Source organism: Arachis hypogaea, chromosome 5, assembly GCF_003086295.3.
Source record: "Arachis hypogaea cultivar Tifrunner chromosome 5, arahy.Tifrunner.gnm2.J5K5, whole genome shotgun sequence".
Classification (NCBI taxonomy): Eukaryota; Viridiplantae; Streptophyta; class Magnoliopsida; order Fabales; family Fabaceae; genus Arachis; species Arachis hypogaea.
The window spans coordinates 5,772,822-5,790,920 of NC_092040.1; the positions used below are offsets into that span (position 1 = coordinate 5,772,822).

An 18,099-nucleotide genomic window follows, 5' to 3' on the forward strand; every position below is an offset into this window, starting at 1 on the left:
TCATTCCTTTGTGAGGCTTCTAAGGACTTTCTCACTAGGGTTTGTTCTGTGTGAGTTAAACCCATAGCATCAAGGCTGTTTATTATGATTGAGAATCTCTCAAACATTTCATCAATACTTTCTCCATCCTTCATGTTGAACATCTCATCTCTCTTTTCGCAACATATCAATCATCGTTTCTTTGACTTGCTTGGTGCCTTTGTGTGTAACCTGGAGTTTCTCCTAGATTTCTTTAGCTGTCTTGCATCTTGACTTTTCGATACTCCTCAAAACTGATAGCACAGTGTAGAAGATTGATGGCTTTAGCGTTCAGCTCCACTTTCTTCTTATCATCTTCATTCCATTTAGTTTCTTCTTTTGGAGTCGTCACTCCATCAACACTTGTTTTTGTTGGAATTTTAGGGCCACTTACAACAATCTTCCATTTGTTGTAATCAATGAATTGGATGAAGATCCGCATCCTCTCTTTCCAGTAGGCATAGTTCTTCCCGTTGAAGAAGGTAGGCCTACTGTTTAACTATCCTTCTGTTAGAGTGTAGGCAACTGTGGCTGTGTCCAAGTTATTCGCCATTGGACCTTGACTCCAAGCGGTGAAGCTTGATTCTTGAGACCTTGGCTATAGATACCAATTGAAGGTTATAGAAGGCTTAGAGAAGGGGGTTTAATCTATGACCTTCTTTTACTTTAATGAAATAAGCCTTTACTTATAAACTTTCACTTAGATTCTGTTTGAACTGTGCATCGGAAACTTTATGAGACAATTTCATTTTGTCTCATAAATATCAGAAAATAGAACATAAAGAAGGAGAAGAAGAATGACACCAACATGTATCCTAGTTCAGTTGCCTTGTGCAATGCAACATACATCCAGTCTCTACCACAACAGTGGTGAAATTTCTACTATAGTTAAAATATTGCATACACCAATTTTACAGGATTGACACAATCCTTTCCCTCTCAAGTTCTATCATAATTTGATTTAGTTATGCTAATACCTAACTCTCTACTCTAAATGCTAACCCAACTTAAAAAGGGTACCTCACAGGTACAAGACACAAGACATAATAACCAATCTAAAGAAATCTGAAATCACTCTAGACTTTTCTCTCAAGTGTTTTACTCAGTCTTTTTATCAGTCATAGGCTTTTTTTTTATTTCTCACATTCATCCTTTTTCACTCAAGAAATTACAGAAAGATATACATTGAAAATAAAATTACAATCTGTAAAATATGAAAGAGATTGATACTTCAACAGTCTCTATTGCTACGAGTTGAACCGGGTTGAGCAAACATTGATCAAGTTCTTCATCTTGGTGGAATGCTTCTTTCTCTAGATAGCACTGTCCAAAACGTTGAACCTTCTCAGGAAGCTCTCAAACGAAAACCTCACTCTCATTCTTTTTCTCATTGCTTTTAGAAAGAAGCAGATTTTTCTTTTGTATCTTTTTTCATGTTGTTGAGTTGCTCTCTTCCAAATCAACTCCTCGAGCTGTGTGCTTCACCAACTTACCATTTCACTATTTTCAATTAATCCCTAAATTAGGAATTTTGAAGCTGAGCCTTTTTACTTAATCGAAAGCCTCATGTTAGCAGTAAAAAAGTTGTTTAATGGTAAATCCAGATCTGAACCCCTGAGCTACAACTTTGTCCCCAAGTAACAATATTGGCCTTTGATTCACAACAGTGATTATCAGAAATCACTTTATCCATTTATCCCAAATTGAAGTAGCAGATAGTTGGAGAAGGAGTGAAGAAAGTAAATTGCATGCAAATGGAAATAGTTTGTTTTGGGTGATTTGACCTTTGCCTTTTGGATTAAGCTTTCTCTTTCTTTTCTCTAAGTCTGACCGGAACATATGTGAAGACCTTGGAAGGCATCAGCTTGAGTAAAGTACGTTGGCCTTGAATTTCGTTCACTTACCTTTCAGCCCATGAAATTCCTTTGTTATTTCTTATTTGGGCTTTGTTTGTAAATGTTGCCCACAAGAACATATTTCGTTTCTTTATTTCATTATGGGTTGCTGCTTTGTTTACTAATTGTGGCCTGCATCACTTAGTCAAGTATGATCAATACTAATTAGGTAGTTAACTCTAATAAAATAATGTTTGTCATCTTCAATTAATTTAGTTAATTCCTTAACTCAACAGAACGGGTTTGTCCTGACCCCGACCCCATCCTGCCCTCGATCGAAACCCGCCCTGCTCCGAGTCGGGTTTAAACCCGCCCCCGGTCGGGTTGTGTTGGATCGGGTACCCATGGGTTCGGGTGCTCCTACCATCCCTAACTGCGGGTTGAAATTTTTATTAAAATTCTACCCTATTCTACCTATGGGTTGAAAATTCCCCAACCCTAACTCTACCCGTATTCTAAAGTTTTAAACCCTATCCTATCTTATCCTACTTGCAGAAATATTAAATTTTTTCAAAATAAATATAAAATTCAATCAATCCAAATTTCATACATATTAATAAAATAAAAAATAAAAAATTAAATTTAAATTAAAATTAAAAATAATAAAATTTAAAAAAATTTAACATAAAACTACAAACATACATATTATTATAAATATACAAATATTTTAAATTACTAAATTAATTAACTAGTTTAGTAGTTATTTATTTATGATAAATTATTATATATGAGAGAGATTGTGGGTTTAATTTTTATTTTTTTATTATATATTTAATTTTTATAAAATGTGTGTTATAATAAATTTGAGAGTGGAGGGGTGAGTAGAGTAGGGAAAGGAAATTAGCACCAGAAAAGGTCCCGACAAGGCTTACGTCAAAGTCGAAAACGGTGGACCTAAGTTTCAGCAACTCTGTCAAAGTCGTTGACCAACTGATCTATGTCGTGGGCCCCATACCCGCATAATCAATTTCTCTTATTTCATTTACTTTCTCTAATTTTATATCCAATTTTTATACAGTAAGAATGTCGTTCAACAGTAGTATTATGTTATCACAAGAAGACACTCAAAAAAAAAAAAAAAAAGAAAAAGAAACTTTATGTTATCACAAGTCTCTCTCCAATTCTATCTCGTTTTCATAGTTGAATTAAACCTACTTAACTTAGTTTTTATCTAGACATATTTTATATTTAACTATATTATTTTTTAATAGATTAAAAATGTTCAAAATGAAAATTATATTTTAAAATAAAAGGTAATATAGTGCTAGAGCTAATTCATAAAAACTTTACATTTTATATATTCATTTATGAGCATGAAGGATGTGTTATCATAGTTTTTGGAATATTTATCAGTATGAAACATGTTTTAACTCTTAAACTAATTTTTAAAGTTGAGTTATATTTATTGAATTTTAATATGCATTATTATTCCTACAAAATTTGTGCTCCAAATTAGTGAATTAAACATTCTTATTTATTTATATCTACACACCACGCCTTTTATAATGTAAATAATAAGAATAAAAATGATACTATAGGATTTTTTTATTAAATTTTCTAAATACATTTAGTAAATAATAATTTAAAATAATTCATTTTCTAATCTAAATATTACAATTAAAAAATTTAGCTAACTGTTCTTATAGTACTAATCATTGTTCTTTTTAAGAAATATATATTTATTAGTTGTTACTCGTTTTGTTCTTGAATAAGGATAACCTTTTTATTGAATTAAATAACTGAGAATAATAATGAGTAGAATTAAATAATTTTGTAAAACATATTTAAACTAAGTATGTTATTTTATTGTTTTATATATTTAATTAACTAATATATATATTAAGGATACAAATTAAGATTACTTTTAGTATAAACTTTAAAATTTTTTTACTTCATTAAAATATGATAAAAATATGAAGAATTTATATTTTATTTATTTTTTAATGGATAATTTTAATATGTATTTTTAAGGTATGTAATTTTAGAATACATAGTAATTAATCGGTTATCTCTTAGAGCAACCGCAATGTATAATTTTAATTTTATTTTATTTTAGATCTTACAAAATATTACATAAATATTTGTAAGATCATATATCACAAAACTTAATTATTTAAAATTTAATATAAAATTTATCACTCTAATACTTAGTCTCATTTTAATAATAATATTACGATATACATAATAATGTTACATTATTTATTTAGTGGGAATTTAATAGATTATACAAATAATAATATTTTATTAATTTTTCTTTAAAATAATATAATATTTTTTATTAATATCAATATCATTTTAAAAATAATATTTCATATAAATTGTAATTTTAATTTATTTTAATTATTATAAAAATAAAAAATATATATCTAAAATTGATCCGATTCGAATTGCTATTAGGTTCATGGAGTTTTGAAGTTGCGTAGAGGAGCTGGCATCATTGTCTGCGGGGAGACCATAGATAAAGAAGAAATGCAAGCAATAGTCAAAAAATTATCCAAATATATTTTCTAAAAATAGATTAGGTAAAGACAAGTAATAACTAATAAGCAAAATATGAATTGAAATTTGGTTTCCCTTGGGTCAATGTCACTGATGCCTTCAGACTTCAAGTCTTCAACCATGCGGGAGATTAAATATGGCCGTATTTGGTTCTCACAATTGGATAAAACATTCAGAATAATAATATATATAAAATAATAATATAAAAAATAATATTTTTATATTTTATATACTAAATTAAAATAAATGATAAAAATTTAATTTATTTTTTATTTAAAATTTTAAAAAATTATAATAATAAAAAATATAATTATAAAATATTAATAAAAAAATTGTATCTTTATTAATATTTTTATATTTTTTAAAATAAATACAAAATATATTAATTTAATATTTTTAAATAAAATATTTTTATTTATATTTTATCTATCAAATATAATTTTATATTTCTATATTTTTATTTCATATCCTAATTCTGTGAACAAATGCAGTCATATGAGACATTTATTGCAAATCTCGTTAATAACTACCCTTTTAATTTCTTTTAATAACTACCATTTTCATTTATTTTGAAGGAAAAAAAAGTTGGAAACTCGGATATAGTTAATTTCACGTGAAGTTGATATTTGAAAATTGTTAGATAATTTGATTGATTTAACTAAATTTTTTTTTAATCGCTCTCAATATTAATTTCACATGAAGTCGACTTTACCTGAATTTTTACCAAAAAAAAAGAAAGTTGGTTTACTGCTCAATTAAGCAGAAATATGAATTAATTTATTACGGATGAAATATGTATGAATTATTTGAGAGTTTATATGAAAGGAACAAAAAGGATTGGGGTTCACAGCAGTCGCGTGACATTAGACACTGTTCGTCGTTTAGCATCTGCCTTTTTCTTCAACCAACAAACTCTTTGACTTGCAGAGAGACACGGGAACACACACTGGTTTTGGTTTTAAAATTTCATGCTGCTTTCCGCTGTAACAATTCCTACTAGCTAAGCTTTTCTTTAATTTAATCTAATTCTGCCTTAAAATAATTCGTTTTATATTTGCTTAACAAAGTTGAGAAGTAGTGTATTTACCATTTAAGTAAACAAAATATTGAAGGAAATCTAAAACATTGAATGAATATGTGAAATAGGCTTTTATTGCAAATTGCAATTATTAGTAGCGTATTCAAGTACTGTGCCAGTTAGTTATATTTTTCAAGTTCGCCAAGGGTCCCACTCGTTTGAAAAAACATGTTTAATCAATTTGATGGTTAGTAGCACTCAATTGTGCTATTGTTATTACATGTTTAATGATTCCTTAATTATAGAGTATGTACGATAAGTTTTGAAGTTCCACTTCAAGACAATTTAATTTGTCTTCATTCATGATCTAGCCTGGATGTGTAGCAACTTTTTTTTTTAAGAAAATATATTTTAATAAAAATTTAATTTTGATACATCAAAATTTAAAAATTTTTATATAATCATTTAATTAGGTTCATTCGTTTAAATAAATTTTTAAAATAATGTGTTTAAAAATTTATTTTTATTAGTGTACCAATATATATCTAAATATATGTAAAAATATTTTATATGGTCTTAGCATAAAAATTAAATTCATTGCAATAAAACCAAATTACATGCAAAGTTTACTTCAAACTAAGGATGAAAATTAGATAAATTAGATTTTATTATTTTTATTATACACCTCTTTTGTATACTTTCTTGTTAATATATAAAAAATATTTTTTTATTTTCTTTTCTTCTTATTAATTACTTTCAATACAAAAAATGAAAAGCATACCAAAAAGAAATTGCATACACACATAGTGCACATAATATTCATTTAAGAACATCGTTTTTAGGGAGTTTATAGTTTGTTTTTAGCTATTAAAAGATATAAAAAATAATTTAAGGATATCAAAGATAACATTATTTACAAAAGCTATGAAATATTAAAAGTTTAATAATATCAAATATATTAAAGATTATTTTGTTATAAATATTGATTAATTATTGAAGATTTGAAGACCTACTAAAAGATTATAAAAAAAATTAAACTTAACGTATCTTCTTAATTTATTACTTTTGTCAATATCTCAATAGACATTAAGTAAAACCGTTAATGCATTAAAAGATAGAATACATATATTTTAAAATTTTGTAGTGGTGTCTATTTTTTTAAATGAATTTACAGTATGAAAGAGATTAATTAGTATGAAAAAGTTTAGGGATTAGCAATTTTATTAAATTTTGACCAGCATGTAATCAACAAAGAAAAATGAGTTATTGGATAAAATTTTATACTATTAAATTATCATTAATGATTATTTAATAATTAGTTGACTATAAATCACAATAATTACTGGTCCTAGCACTCTTCTTTTCAAATAAGAACAAAAAAATCTCTATTGTTGATATGCCACGTTTCATAGTGAAATAAAACGATATGCCACTTAAAAAAATGGTTAAATTAAAATATCATGTGTATATTAATTTAGTTTTTGAAAGAATAAATTATTAAGAAATACAACAATGACAAATTGATCATTCATTTGATTAAATATAATGTGTTATAAAAATATTTATATCGTGTTATATTATTGAGTAATAGAAAGACTAATCTAACTTATAATATAATTTTTATGGCGTGATTAGCCAAATATAATATAATTAATTTTTTATGTTATAAAATATATTATCTAATTTTTTTAATATATTTATTAAGAAAGTCTAATTATTGTTAGAGTATTCAAATTAAACCTAATTTATAAATATAAGATTATAGAATAAAGGAAGTAAACAAAGTAAAAAATGCAGAAGAGAAATTATGATAAATGCATAAATGAATGTGGAAATTTAATAGGATAAATTCAGGAAAAAGAAAAAAAAGAAAGAAACAGAGTGGATTTTAGAAAGAGGCCAGCTCATGAGCTCATGTAACCGTCAACTCGGACCGTGACAAACAACTGCTCACAACAGACAACACAACAAATATATACTACTCCTACTTTTTTTTTGTTTTTTCATTTCAAACCAACGCAAGAAAATTACCCCTCTCAACTAAATATTTTTATAACAATCCCGCTAGAAAAGGATCTAGCTAATAACAAGAATTTTTAAACTGCACTTCTTATTAATTAAATTTTATTTTTAAAAATACAAAATTAATAATTATTAATTATAATTAAAAAAAAGTTTAGGAGGCCAATAATTTTTGTATTTTGTACTCAGCACTTAATCATAAAAAAAGTAGGTAATCTTTTATTATTGAATATAATTTCACACCATTAAAAGTGCTATTAATGATCAATTAATAATTATAAAATACAAAAATTGTCGACTCTTAATACTCCTCTTATTTAAAATTGACTGATTAAAAATTATTTATTCATATTTTTTCTTTTTATAAATACCAGCACCTGGATTATTATTTCAATTAATTAATAAATAAATAGAAGGGGGGAAATAAGAAAAAAAATTGAACAAGTCCTTTCTTTTGCTCCTCCTGCTTACTTTCTTTGGTTTCCTCTCTCTCTCTCTCTCTCTCTCTTTCTCTCTCTCTGTGACTAGTTTGTTTGTGTGGGTTGGGGAGGGATTTTCTGGGAAAATCGGTGGGTAGAATCTTCTGCGCCGCCAAACACTCCCTTCCCTCCCCCTCAACGCTTCAACTAAACTCAACTCAAATGTCATGGGAAGAACCTCCTCACTCTGCAACCTCTTCTCTTGCTTCGCACCACCCTCCACCAACGACCACCACCAACAACCACCCGAGCTCGCATTCCAAGAAACCGAACCGCTAGACGAAACCCTAGGTCACTCATTCTGCTACGTCAGATCCTCAAATCGCTTCGTCTCTTCTCCCACTCACTCACCCTCTCATTCCGATCGCTTCCTCTCTTCCCCTTCCGCCTCCCTCCGCTTCTCCCCAACCCACACCGAACCCGTTTTCAAGTCCATTTCCGGTGCCTCCGTTAGCGCCAACAGCTCCGCTCCCAAAACCGTTCTCCAATTTGACGCTGATGCCGCAGCTGGTTTCCCTCCCAGGGGCAGTATCGTAAATGGATTCGAAGCCACGTCGTCGTTTAGCGCACTCCCGCTTCAGCCAGCTCCCAGAGGCAATGGTGAGCCTTCTGGAAGGGCTTTCTTCCTCTCCGGTCCAATCGAGAGCGGAGCTATGTCTGGTCCACTTGACGCCGGCGCCGCCGCGGAAGGGGGAGGACCCGCCTCCAGCGCCGGTGTTCCTTTCTCGGCGCCGCTGGGCGGGTTGTACGCCAAGAAGAAGCGGAAGAAGGGGATCCCCGGGCTTAGGAAGGCGTTCCATCGGAGAAGCCTCTCGGAGATGAAGCGGCCTTGGGTGGTGCCCGTGCTGAACTTCGTCGGGAGGAAGGAAGATCCGCCGGAGACTGAAGGAGGGAGCGGGGCTGCAGCGCCGGAGGTGGGGAAGGGCGAGAGCAATGTGCAGTGGGCGCTGGGGAAGGCAGGGGAGGATCGCGTGCACGTGGTGGTGTCGGAGGAGCAGGGTTGGTTGTTCGTGGGGATCTACGACGGCTTCAACGGCCCCGACGCGCCGGAGTTCTTAATGGGTCACCTCTACCGTGCTGTTCACAGTGAGCTTCAGGGGTTGTTTTGGGAAGTCGAAGAAGAAGAAAAAGCAGTGGAAACTAACCCCTCGAGTGAACCTGCATCTGCACCTGCAGCTGAATCGTCAATGGCTGCTGAAGAAGATTTCAAGGACGACGGAGGGTCAGCAAAGAGAGTGACATTTCAGGTGGAGGGAACGGAGAGCAGGCGGCGCAGGCTGTGGGAGCTTCTTGCGGAGGATGCTGCTGAAGATGGGCTTGATCTTTCGGGTTCGGACAGGTTTGCATTTTCGGTTGATGATGCACTCAGCGTGAGCAAGGAGGGCTCATCAGGTAGTAGAAGGTGGATGGTGTTGTCAAAATTGAAGCATGGATTGTCAAAGCACAAGGAGGGCCGTGGGGGGAAGTTGTTACCTTGGAACTTGGCTACGGAAGATAAAGAGAAGGTTGAAGTGGAAACCCGGGCAGAAGAGAAATCTCATGGTGGGGATGGCACTGGCAATGGCAATGGTGGTGGTAGAAGACGGAAAGTGGGTCCAGTGGATCATGATCTGGTTTTGAGGGCATTGTCTCGGGCACTTGAGATGACAGAACTTGCATATTTGGATATGACGGATAAAGTTATCGATACAAATCCGGAGCTTGCTCTAATGGGGTCTTGCCTTCTAGTTGCTTTGATGAGGGGCGAGGATGTGTATGTGATGAACGTGGGTGATAGCAGGGCCATTGTTGCTCAGTATGAGCCCATAGAAGTTGGTTGTAGCAAGGAATCCGGAAGTCATGGGGATGTTGGGTCAGGTGCAGAGAGCATTACAGAGGAGTCTTCATTAGGCCAAGGTGAACGTGCCATCAGGTCGGGGAAGGAGGGTCCTGCTCAGGAAATGAGGTTGGTGGCATTGCAATTGTCCACTGACCACAGCACGAGTGTTGAAGAGGCAAGTTGATTATTCAGCTTTTCATCTCCTTTTAGCTAATTGGATCATTTTCTTTTCAAATGATTGAGTTGTGGATGTGGTGGAAACTGGAAACTTCTCTGTTATTTCCTTTTTGTTAGCTGCGTTCTTATGTTCCTATTTCCCTTTTCGGCACATGTTTAATGTCAAACAATTTTGTCTTAGAACTAGTGGAGATTTCATACTGTTGCTTTTTCTGAATTTCCCAATCTTCTTAATTGACTTGCTATTGCCTTATATAATTTCCTCAGTTTTTAAGGTGTTAAATGCTTATTGACCTTGAAGAGTCTAAATTTTGAATTTTTCACATTCTTTCTTTATTTGTCTCCCTGTCCTAGTGTATTAATTTGTTTCTTTGATTAACAAAAATAGTTCTTTGACATCATTGATCGTTCCCTTGTTTTGTATACTATATATGCCCCATCTTTTGGATCTTTACAAGACAACTTTGGTATCATTGCTTTCTTCGTTAACTTCTGTCAAGTTTGTTTTTCTGTGTGTCAGATTATGGACAAGTTTGATGAGTCACATTTATAAGTCCCACTTTTAATAGTGCTGGTATTAAGCTTGTTTTCTTTTTCTTCTGTTGTATTGCAATCTATTATATCAGTTGTCTAAAAGATTCGCCTTATTGTTTTTGCAGGAAATCATTAGGATCAAGAATGAACATCCTGATGATAGCCACTGTATTGTAAATGATAGAGTGAAAGGCCGTCTTAAGGTCACCAGAGCGTTTGGGGCAGGATTTTTGAAACAGGTGTCTTTAAAATTGCTTCATCGTAGTAATACTTCATTCTTACAATAAGCTTGTGAATAATGTTGCAGAGAAAATTAATGATAGGGTGGACTGATTAGTTAAAATGGAAATTGATACATAAATTATTAACAGAAACTATGATTTTAATAGTCTGCTCTAAACTTTTATTTATATGCTGCACTTTGAGAACTTGTACATATAAAAATCTGTCATCGGCCTTCCAGATTTTAGATGTTAGTACTTCTTAGTGAGGATCAGTCCTTGGTTTTAGAGTATGCCAAACTTAAATTCTAGCCATGGAAAATAGTTTTACATATATTTTCACTTTGTTAGTGCTTATGTGCTGCTATACATGATCATGTTGAATATAATATTACTTTTTTTTTTCACCACATCTCTGCTCTTGGCTTGGCTGCATAGACTTATTTAATAACTTTAGTAAATGGATTCTTACGCGATGGTATGATTTTACATGTTCCTGCAGCCAAAATTCAATGATGCAGTACTAGAAATGTTTCGAAATGAATATATTGGAACTGCTCCATATGTATCCTGCTGCCCTTCATTACGTCATCATAGATTATGCCCTAGAGATCAGTTCTTGATCCTCTCATCTGATGGGTTATATCAATATCTAAGCAATCAAGAAGTGGTTTCTCAAGTGGAGAGCTTCATGGAAAAGTTTCCTGATGGAGATCCTGCCCAACATTTGATTGAGGAGCTGCTTGTCCGTGCAGCCAAAAAGGCTGGTAAACAAGCCTTTTCATCTCATGAATCTTTCTTTTACTTTTGCAGTCTTGTTGAACATGTCCAATATGTTGAATTACCAAATATGGTGAATCGATAATTTATCTGTTTACTTATTTATTTCAAAATATTTTCCCCCCAATATATGGAGCAAGAAGGTTTATAATTAAAAGTTTCTGATTTTCTCTTCAACTTCTTTTGCTACTGTGTCCTTTTCTTTTAGCTTACGCTGAAAAGCTTTGTGTCATTCTTTATTGTGCTAATCTTCGTTTCTTTAGTATACTAATTAGTTAACATACTGCCGAGCCATTTTTCACCAAACTTGTGTTGCAGCCCGTGGTATTAAATCCACAGCTCTATCTTTTGTGCCAACAATGAAAAATTGTTTCTCCTTGCTGCATCAATAACCAAATCATAAGTTTCTGATAAAAAGCGAGCAGTTCTTGTAAGATTTAGAATATGAATACCCTTACGTTTTTTTTTGGATATATAAGATGCCATTCTGGGATTCCATTTTCTAGCCTATGTATTTCAACTTGCATCCTTGTGCTGCAGCAACTGCATATACTTTTGTAGATCCATAAACTGTTACTCATTTCCCCTGATATATATATATAAATATTCCTTCTTTTGTCACAATGCTATCACTTGGGACTATTGTGGAGTTTCGTAGCATCTATGTGCATTCTTTGAACTTGAATGGTTTGTTTGATTCTCTTATTTAGAGAAAACACTTTGTTGTTACACTTCTTTTATGCTAGTTGATCTGTTTGTATTCAAACTCTGCCTGGCAGTGAGGAAAAGGTAATAGAACAAAAGGGATTGAATGAGAATATTATCAGTTTAATGTGTATAATATATTTTTGGTGCTTCTCCACCGCCATTAACCTGCAACTTGCGTTCAGATTTGATAATGTATCTTCCTATTTGTTACAGGAATGGATTTTCATGAGTTGCTGGATATCCCTCAAGGAGATCGGAGGAAGTACCATGATGATGTTACTGTTATGGTGATATCACTCGAAGGAAGAATCTGGAAGTCATCAGGGAAGTACCCGTGAGGCCTTGCTCAAATTGCTGTTGGCTGTACATATGTGATTGGAGAGCATATCACCCAAGGGTGCGAAAGTGTCAGCAACGAAGCAGCTTCACAACTGATCCACCTTTCGTGGGTCTTCGGTGTTCATATGGATGTTACTCCATATAGAGTTACAGACTGAGGAATTTCACTTATCAATGGCAAGAGGCTAGTCAGCACCCAAAAAGAAAGAATGGTCAAGAATTGGGAGATGCAAATGCAAATTGGTAAAAGCTCAAGAACAGGCATAGGAGATGGGTTTTTTTTTTAAGTTCCTTTAGGCAGAAGAGCAAAGTATAGCCTTTTTATAAATTGTTTCTCAAATCCAATCTGTAGTTTTTCTCTTTTCCCCGTTTGTAGATGAAAAGTGATAGAAGTTTTGGATACCGTAGGCTCGTTCCATTCATTTTTTGTTTTTGTTCTTGTCCTTTTTCGTTCTCTGGCAGAGAGCCAAGAGAATGTGGGTGTACATTGGTGGGGATACAAATGTACTGATTGAACTTTTAGTAGTCCCTAGTCGGAAAGGAACTTGTGTAATTGAGGGTGGATTTCCACCTTTGCGGATTAACATTCATCTGAATTAGAGATCTCAATCAAGTCATGTACAATATAATCTGCTCCTTGTGAAAACTAAACGTGATATCAGATTTAAACATCGATATGATATATCCACATATGATTCCTCGTCATGTGTCTTTCAAAGTAGGTGGATATTGAAGGCATTTTGATTCAGACTTCAGACCAGTCCTCAGATAATATTATATCTATCTATTTTTATTATATAAAAGTCGTTGGTTAAGTTTTTTTACACTGTTTAAGCTATATTTTTTTTTAATGATGTCATGTCAACAATTTTTACATAATTGATAATATTCTACTACTCTTTCAAATAAGTTTAATTTTACCACTTTTTTTTATTAAATATATTTAAATATATCATAATTATAAAATTAATTTAATTCATCATACTAGTACAATGATGTGACTACATTTTCCATTATTGGTACCGTAGTTGATTAATACTAACTACTTTGTAATAAGCTGGTAATTACGACGAATTCCAAGTAATAAAGGTATCCCTAATGAAACCGATACATAACATGTCTGATAAAACAGCTCACTGCCTCCAATCAATCCACCATCTTCTTCTTGTTTAAGTTGAATGTTCAAACCTCAAAGCATATTCCATATATCTATATCTATCTATCTGTTGCATAGTAGTAGTGGCAGTAGTATAATTGAGATAGTGGTTAAGGTGGTGGTAGTGGTGGCTTGGTTGGTGGGGAAGAATAAATGCCCGGGCAAGAGAAACTGGTCCCTACTCAAAACAACTCAGGAACAGGACAACTTAGAGGTGCTGGTGGTAGTAACTGAGAAGTGAGAACTCAAGCTCAAACACACATTTCACTTGAGGGAGAGGGAAAAAAATTGGGTTAGATCCACCTATACAGATGGTAAGCCTTAACCGAGTGTGTATAACAGAAAAGCCCGAAGGCTGTTCCCGTCCCTGTCAGGGGAGATGCCAACCATCTCTCCTTTTCACGAACACAGTCAATGTATGAATAATCTATTTTATAAATCTGAAATGCTTCATCTTTTTACCCGATGTAGGACTAAAAGACGGCAAAAGAGTTACTTGAAGTTTTCACTTCTTACCTATTTAATTGCTTGGACACTTCCACTCTAACTTCCAATTTGCAAAAAGGGAACCGGTTATGCATGGTGATCAACATTTTAATTTTGAATTTTGATGTTTTTTGTTTTAGTTTTTTAGTGTGCCATGAAAGTACAAATAACTATGCTAAGAAAATGTCAGCAACCTTTCTTTTTATTTATTATTTTTCTTGGTTATGTGTAACTTCATCCGCTTCTAAAATTTATTGGTAAAAACTGTTACCAAACTTTTTGCCTTTGAAGATTAATATGTTTATTAAGTCAGAGAAACTACTCCAATTATGAAAAATCTCATAATCTTACATTATTTAACAAATGCATTTACCATTAAGAAAACAAATACAACTATAAATTAGTTATACATAATTATACAGGATGCACCAAATGTTATTGATTCAATACACAGTAAACTTTTCATTCTTTCTTAACCAATGGGAGTCCAGAACCATCACAAATAAAGGACCTTTGCTTTGGTTTCGATTCAGAATTTTATGATCATTTTGGCGATGGATCTAGTAAACTTTTAATCTGACTTCGTACTCTCTCTCTGATGGAAGGGTAAGGCAACTTCTCTATCACCTCCCCTCCAAAGGCAAATATTAGAACTCTTCTAGCTGACTTTGGGTCGATGCCACGTGCTCGGAAATACAGGAGTTGGCTTTCTTCTAGATCACTTATCGCAGCTCCATGGGAGCACTTGACATCATCAGCCACAATTTGGAGATTTGGTTTTACATTTATGCTAGCGCGAGGCTCGAGGAGAAGGCTTCTTGTTAACTGTCCAGCATCTGTCTGCTGAGCATACCTACAATAGAACAGTGTACCGTTGACACAGAATGACTCATCTGATAAAGTACTAGACATTTGTAAAACAAATGCATCTATATTAATAATATAAGAAATGGCTTAATCTCACTAGACCGTACTGATGAAACACTCCACAATTCCACTTTAGGGAAAAGAAAACTCGTTAACGTATTAGCATAAGACTTGGAATCAAAGATTGAATATTTATTGGTCAAGAGAATTACCTGTTAACCTTGATATTGCCATCAAAAACTGCTTGTCCCTTTGAATGTGCCACAATGCATTTATGAAGTTGACGGGAATAGCCCCGGGGGTGGTCCAAGACCAGACTACTATGCAGATCCTGTGTCTGATCACCAACAGACAAGTGCAAGGTTGATAACTCAGTCACCGTGTCTGGGCCAAGCTGTTGTATATGAAGATTGTGCCTCCCCAATTTTCCTCCCGTGCTTATCTCTGTAAGCTCATATGTACTAGATGATTCCTGCAAACAATCAACAAAAAATCACAAACTGCTCATCACATTTCTTCAATGTACCACTGTTATAACCTCTCAGGAGAAAAGAGCATTCTTTGGAGTTGTTAGATTATAAAGGCAACAGAAATACTTTATAGGTAGCGCTTAAGTATCATGATCTTCACTAATATTTGTGACTGAAAACAAGGTTTCAACTACAAGAAATGCTCTTTTTGAACAGCAGGTCCTTTAAAATCGCGTCAATGCCCAGCATCCTAACTCTGCTTCCTAAACAAGTTCAACAGACACGTCAATTTTTGGGTTGCGCAGAAAACCCAGCTCAATTATGAGGTAGGCATCACATTAATTGGATTCAATCAAATCTAAACACCAATAAGTTCTTCCTCAATTCCTCACCGCATATCTGGCTTAAACAAGTTACTACCTATAGCTCTATACATGTATATCATGATGCTAGCAAAGTTGAACAACCCACATCAGGTTCCACATACTATGTACTGGTAAGTAGAATGGCGTGACCTATTCGAGAAACAGCACAAAGCCACACTTGCCACTACCATGTTCTATTTAATCTATCTATTGTCCTGCAATTTCGGTGATTAAAAGTCATAAGGCAGTTCCTTTTTGGTCAAGAAAAGAAAGGCTACTATTTGGTACAAGTGACATGGTTCTACAAGAAGGAATTTTCCCAAATAATCAATGAATTAATGGTACATATTCCAATAGAAGCTATGCTATAGAATCAATCAACACAATGATAAGAGCGAGGATGTTGACCTGGCGAATAGAGGTCCACTTGATATGTGCAGAACTCGATGATTGGTTTTGAATATAAGAATGAGTAAGCTTAGCACCTTCTCCGACCACCGCCTCCAAAGCGGAGTTTGTCCAATAACAGTCATTCCCTTCTTCCGCAGCCGAAAACTCCTCGATGATACCCACTTCGGCGCCCTTCTCCACCACCACCACCACTCTCGGATTCGACATTCGCATCGTCTTCGAGCCCTCCGCACCTCCCTCGACGGCCAAGTACCTCAAATAGATGGGAGTCTCCACGCGGCACCCTTCCGGCACGTACACCACCGTGGCGTCGGGAGCACCGACACCGTTGATTGACCAGAATAGATCGCCGGCGTCGAAAGCGCACATGAGCTCCATTACGCGGTCAATTATGGGGGTGGATGCGAGAGCGGACAGAGTGCCTACGTAGACGCCTTGTGGAAGCTGGGAGGAGTTGGAGAGGGGCGTGACGGGGTGGCCGTCGGCGATGTTGAGTGAGAGGAAGGAGGTGGAGTCGGCAGCGGGGAGAGTGGTGGTGGGAGGGTGTTGAGAAACGGGGAGGATGTTGGAGTAGCGGAGGAAGGAGAGATCGGTGAACCTGAAAGGCTCGTCTCTGCGGGAAGGCCATGGTGTTGAGAGGAGTGATTCGGAGGAAGCTTCTCGAAGCTTCTGGAGAGGGGCTGTTGAGGAAGGTAGAGAGTCTTCGAGGGTTTCTGCGAGTTCTAAAACGAAGGGATCTGAGGTTACGATGGCTTTTGATTGGAGTGAGAATCTGTTGGGTTTGGTTCTCACGAATTTGTGAGAATTGAAGGAAGGATTCAAAGGTGTTGGGGTGAAGGCTACAGTACTCATTATCTCTCTCTCTGCTTCCTTCAATCTCTTCACTCCTTTCTTCTCTCTCTCTCTCTGTGAGTGCCTGAGAGACACAACTGAGCGAGTTCACTATTTTTGGCAATTGGGCTTTTCTTGGGCCTAACAAAAATTGGGCTTTTCACACTTCCGCGACAAGATGTCTGCGCGCCAACTACGTCCTACGTTTCAACTTTCAACTACCTGCGTGCTGACGTCCCATGAATCTATGTCGGAATCATGTCCCCTCATTCCATATTCCATTCTCTTGCCTCTTGCCACATTCAAATGTGTTTCACGCTCATATGCATCAACATCTCATCTACCCTTCAATTGCTTCATACTTCCTACCTACCGTATTAGTATTTTCGTTTGTCATATGCCACTATTTCACATACCATATCAGCACTTAATAACATAAACTAATAATAAAAACTAAAATAATTAATTTTTTTAAATTTTATTTTACTGCCATTAAAATAAATAAGAATATTAAATATGTTTAATATTTGTTTTTTGACTGTAAATTTACTTGGTAAGTATAGTACACATGGTTATCTGAATTTGGCCATTTATGATTTTTTTTGGTATTTTAAAGTAACATTTTTAAAGTTGGACAAATGCAATATTTAGAAAGAAAAAGCATAAAAAGTGATTAATATGTTTCTTTGCGGTAATATAAAACATTATCCATGTACCAGTAAAAGATTCAGCCGCGGTACCTGCTTTTTTCGCAAGAACTCCAAGATGAAGAATTACTCGAAATGCTGTTAAGATATCAATATCTTTTATTTCATGTTCTGTGAAGGAAAGAGTTCCGTTCATTATTTTAACCGATACATCGATATTGACAAATCTTTTTTTTTTGTCTTAGTTTGTGATCTGAACGAGTCGTATAGTATGTTTGGAAAAAAATAGAAAGATTTTTCAGAATAAAAAAAAATGTGTAAAAAAAAATTATCAACATATCACTTTTTAGTTTCAAA

General features: G+C 34.4%; 2 protein-coding genes and 1 non-coding gene across 3 annotated transcripts; 1 reads left to right on the forward strand and 2 right to left on the reverse strand.

Annotated features, from left to right (window-relative positions):
* The first annotated feature begins 7,844 nt into the window (after positions 1–7,844).
* LOC112800422 (protein phosphatase 2C 29-like) lies at positions 7,845–13,161 on the forward strand. Its single transcript, XM_025842690.3, has 4 exons — positions 7,845–9,925; positions 10,587–10,700; positions 11,185–11,449; positions 12,384–13,161. Exons 1-4 carry the CDS (start codon positions 8,099–8,101, stop codon positions 12,506–12,508), a joined length of 2,331 nt encoding a protein of 776 aa, XP_025698475.1. The 5' UTR covers positions 7,845–8,098; the 3' UTR covers positions 12,509–13,161.
* Positions 13,162–13,946: 785 nt separating this feature from the next.
* Positions 13,947–14,074, reverse strand: LOC112804646 (U6atac minor spliceosomal RNA). The gene has a single exon (XR_003203260.1). It is a non-coding gene; the product is annotated as a U6atac minor spliceosomal RNA (small nuclear RNA).
* Positions 14,075–14,478: 404 nt separating this feature from the next.
* LOC112800423 (protein ABCI7, chloroplastic-like) lies at positions 14,479–17,815 on the reverse strand. Its single transcript, XM_025842691.3, has 3 exons — positions 16,262–17,815; positions 15,231–15,490; positions 14,479–15,004 (listed from the first exon to the last, which is right to left on the reverse strand). Exons 1-3 carry the CDS (start codon positions 17,114–17,116, stop codon positions 14,695–14,697), a joined length of 1,425 nt encoding a protein of 474 aa, XP_025698476.1. The 5' UTR covers positions 17,117–17,815; the 3' UTR covers positions 14,479–14,694.
* Positions 17,816–18,099: the final 284 nt, after the last annotated feature.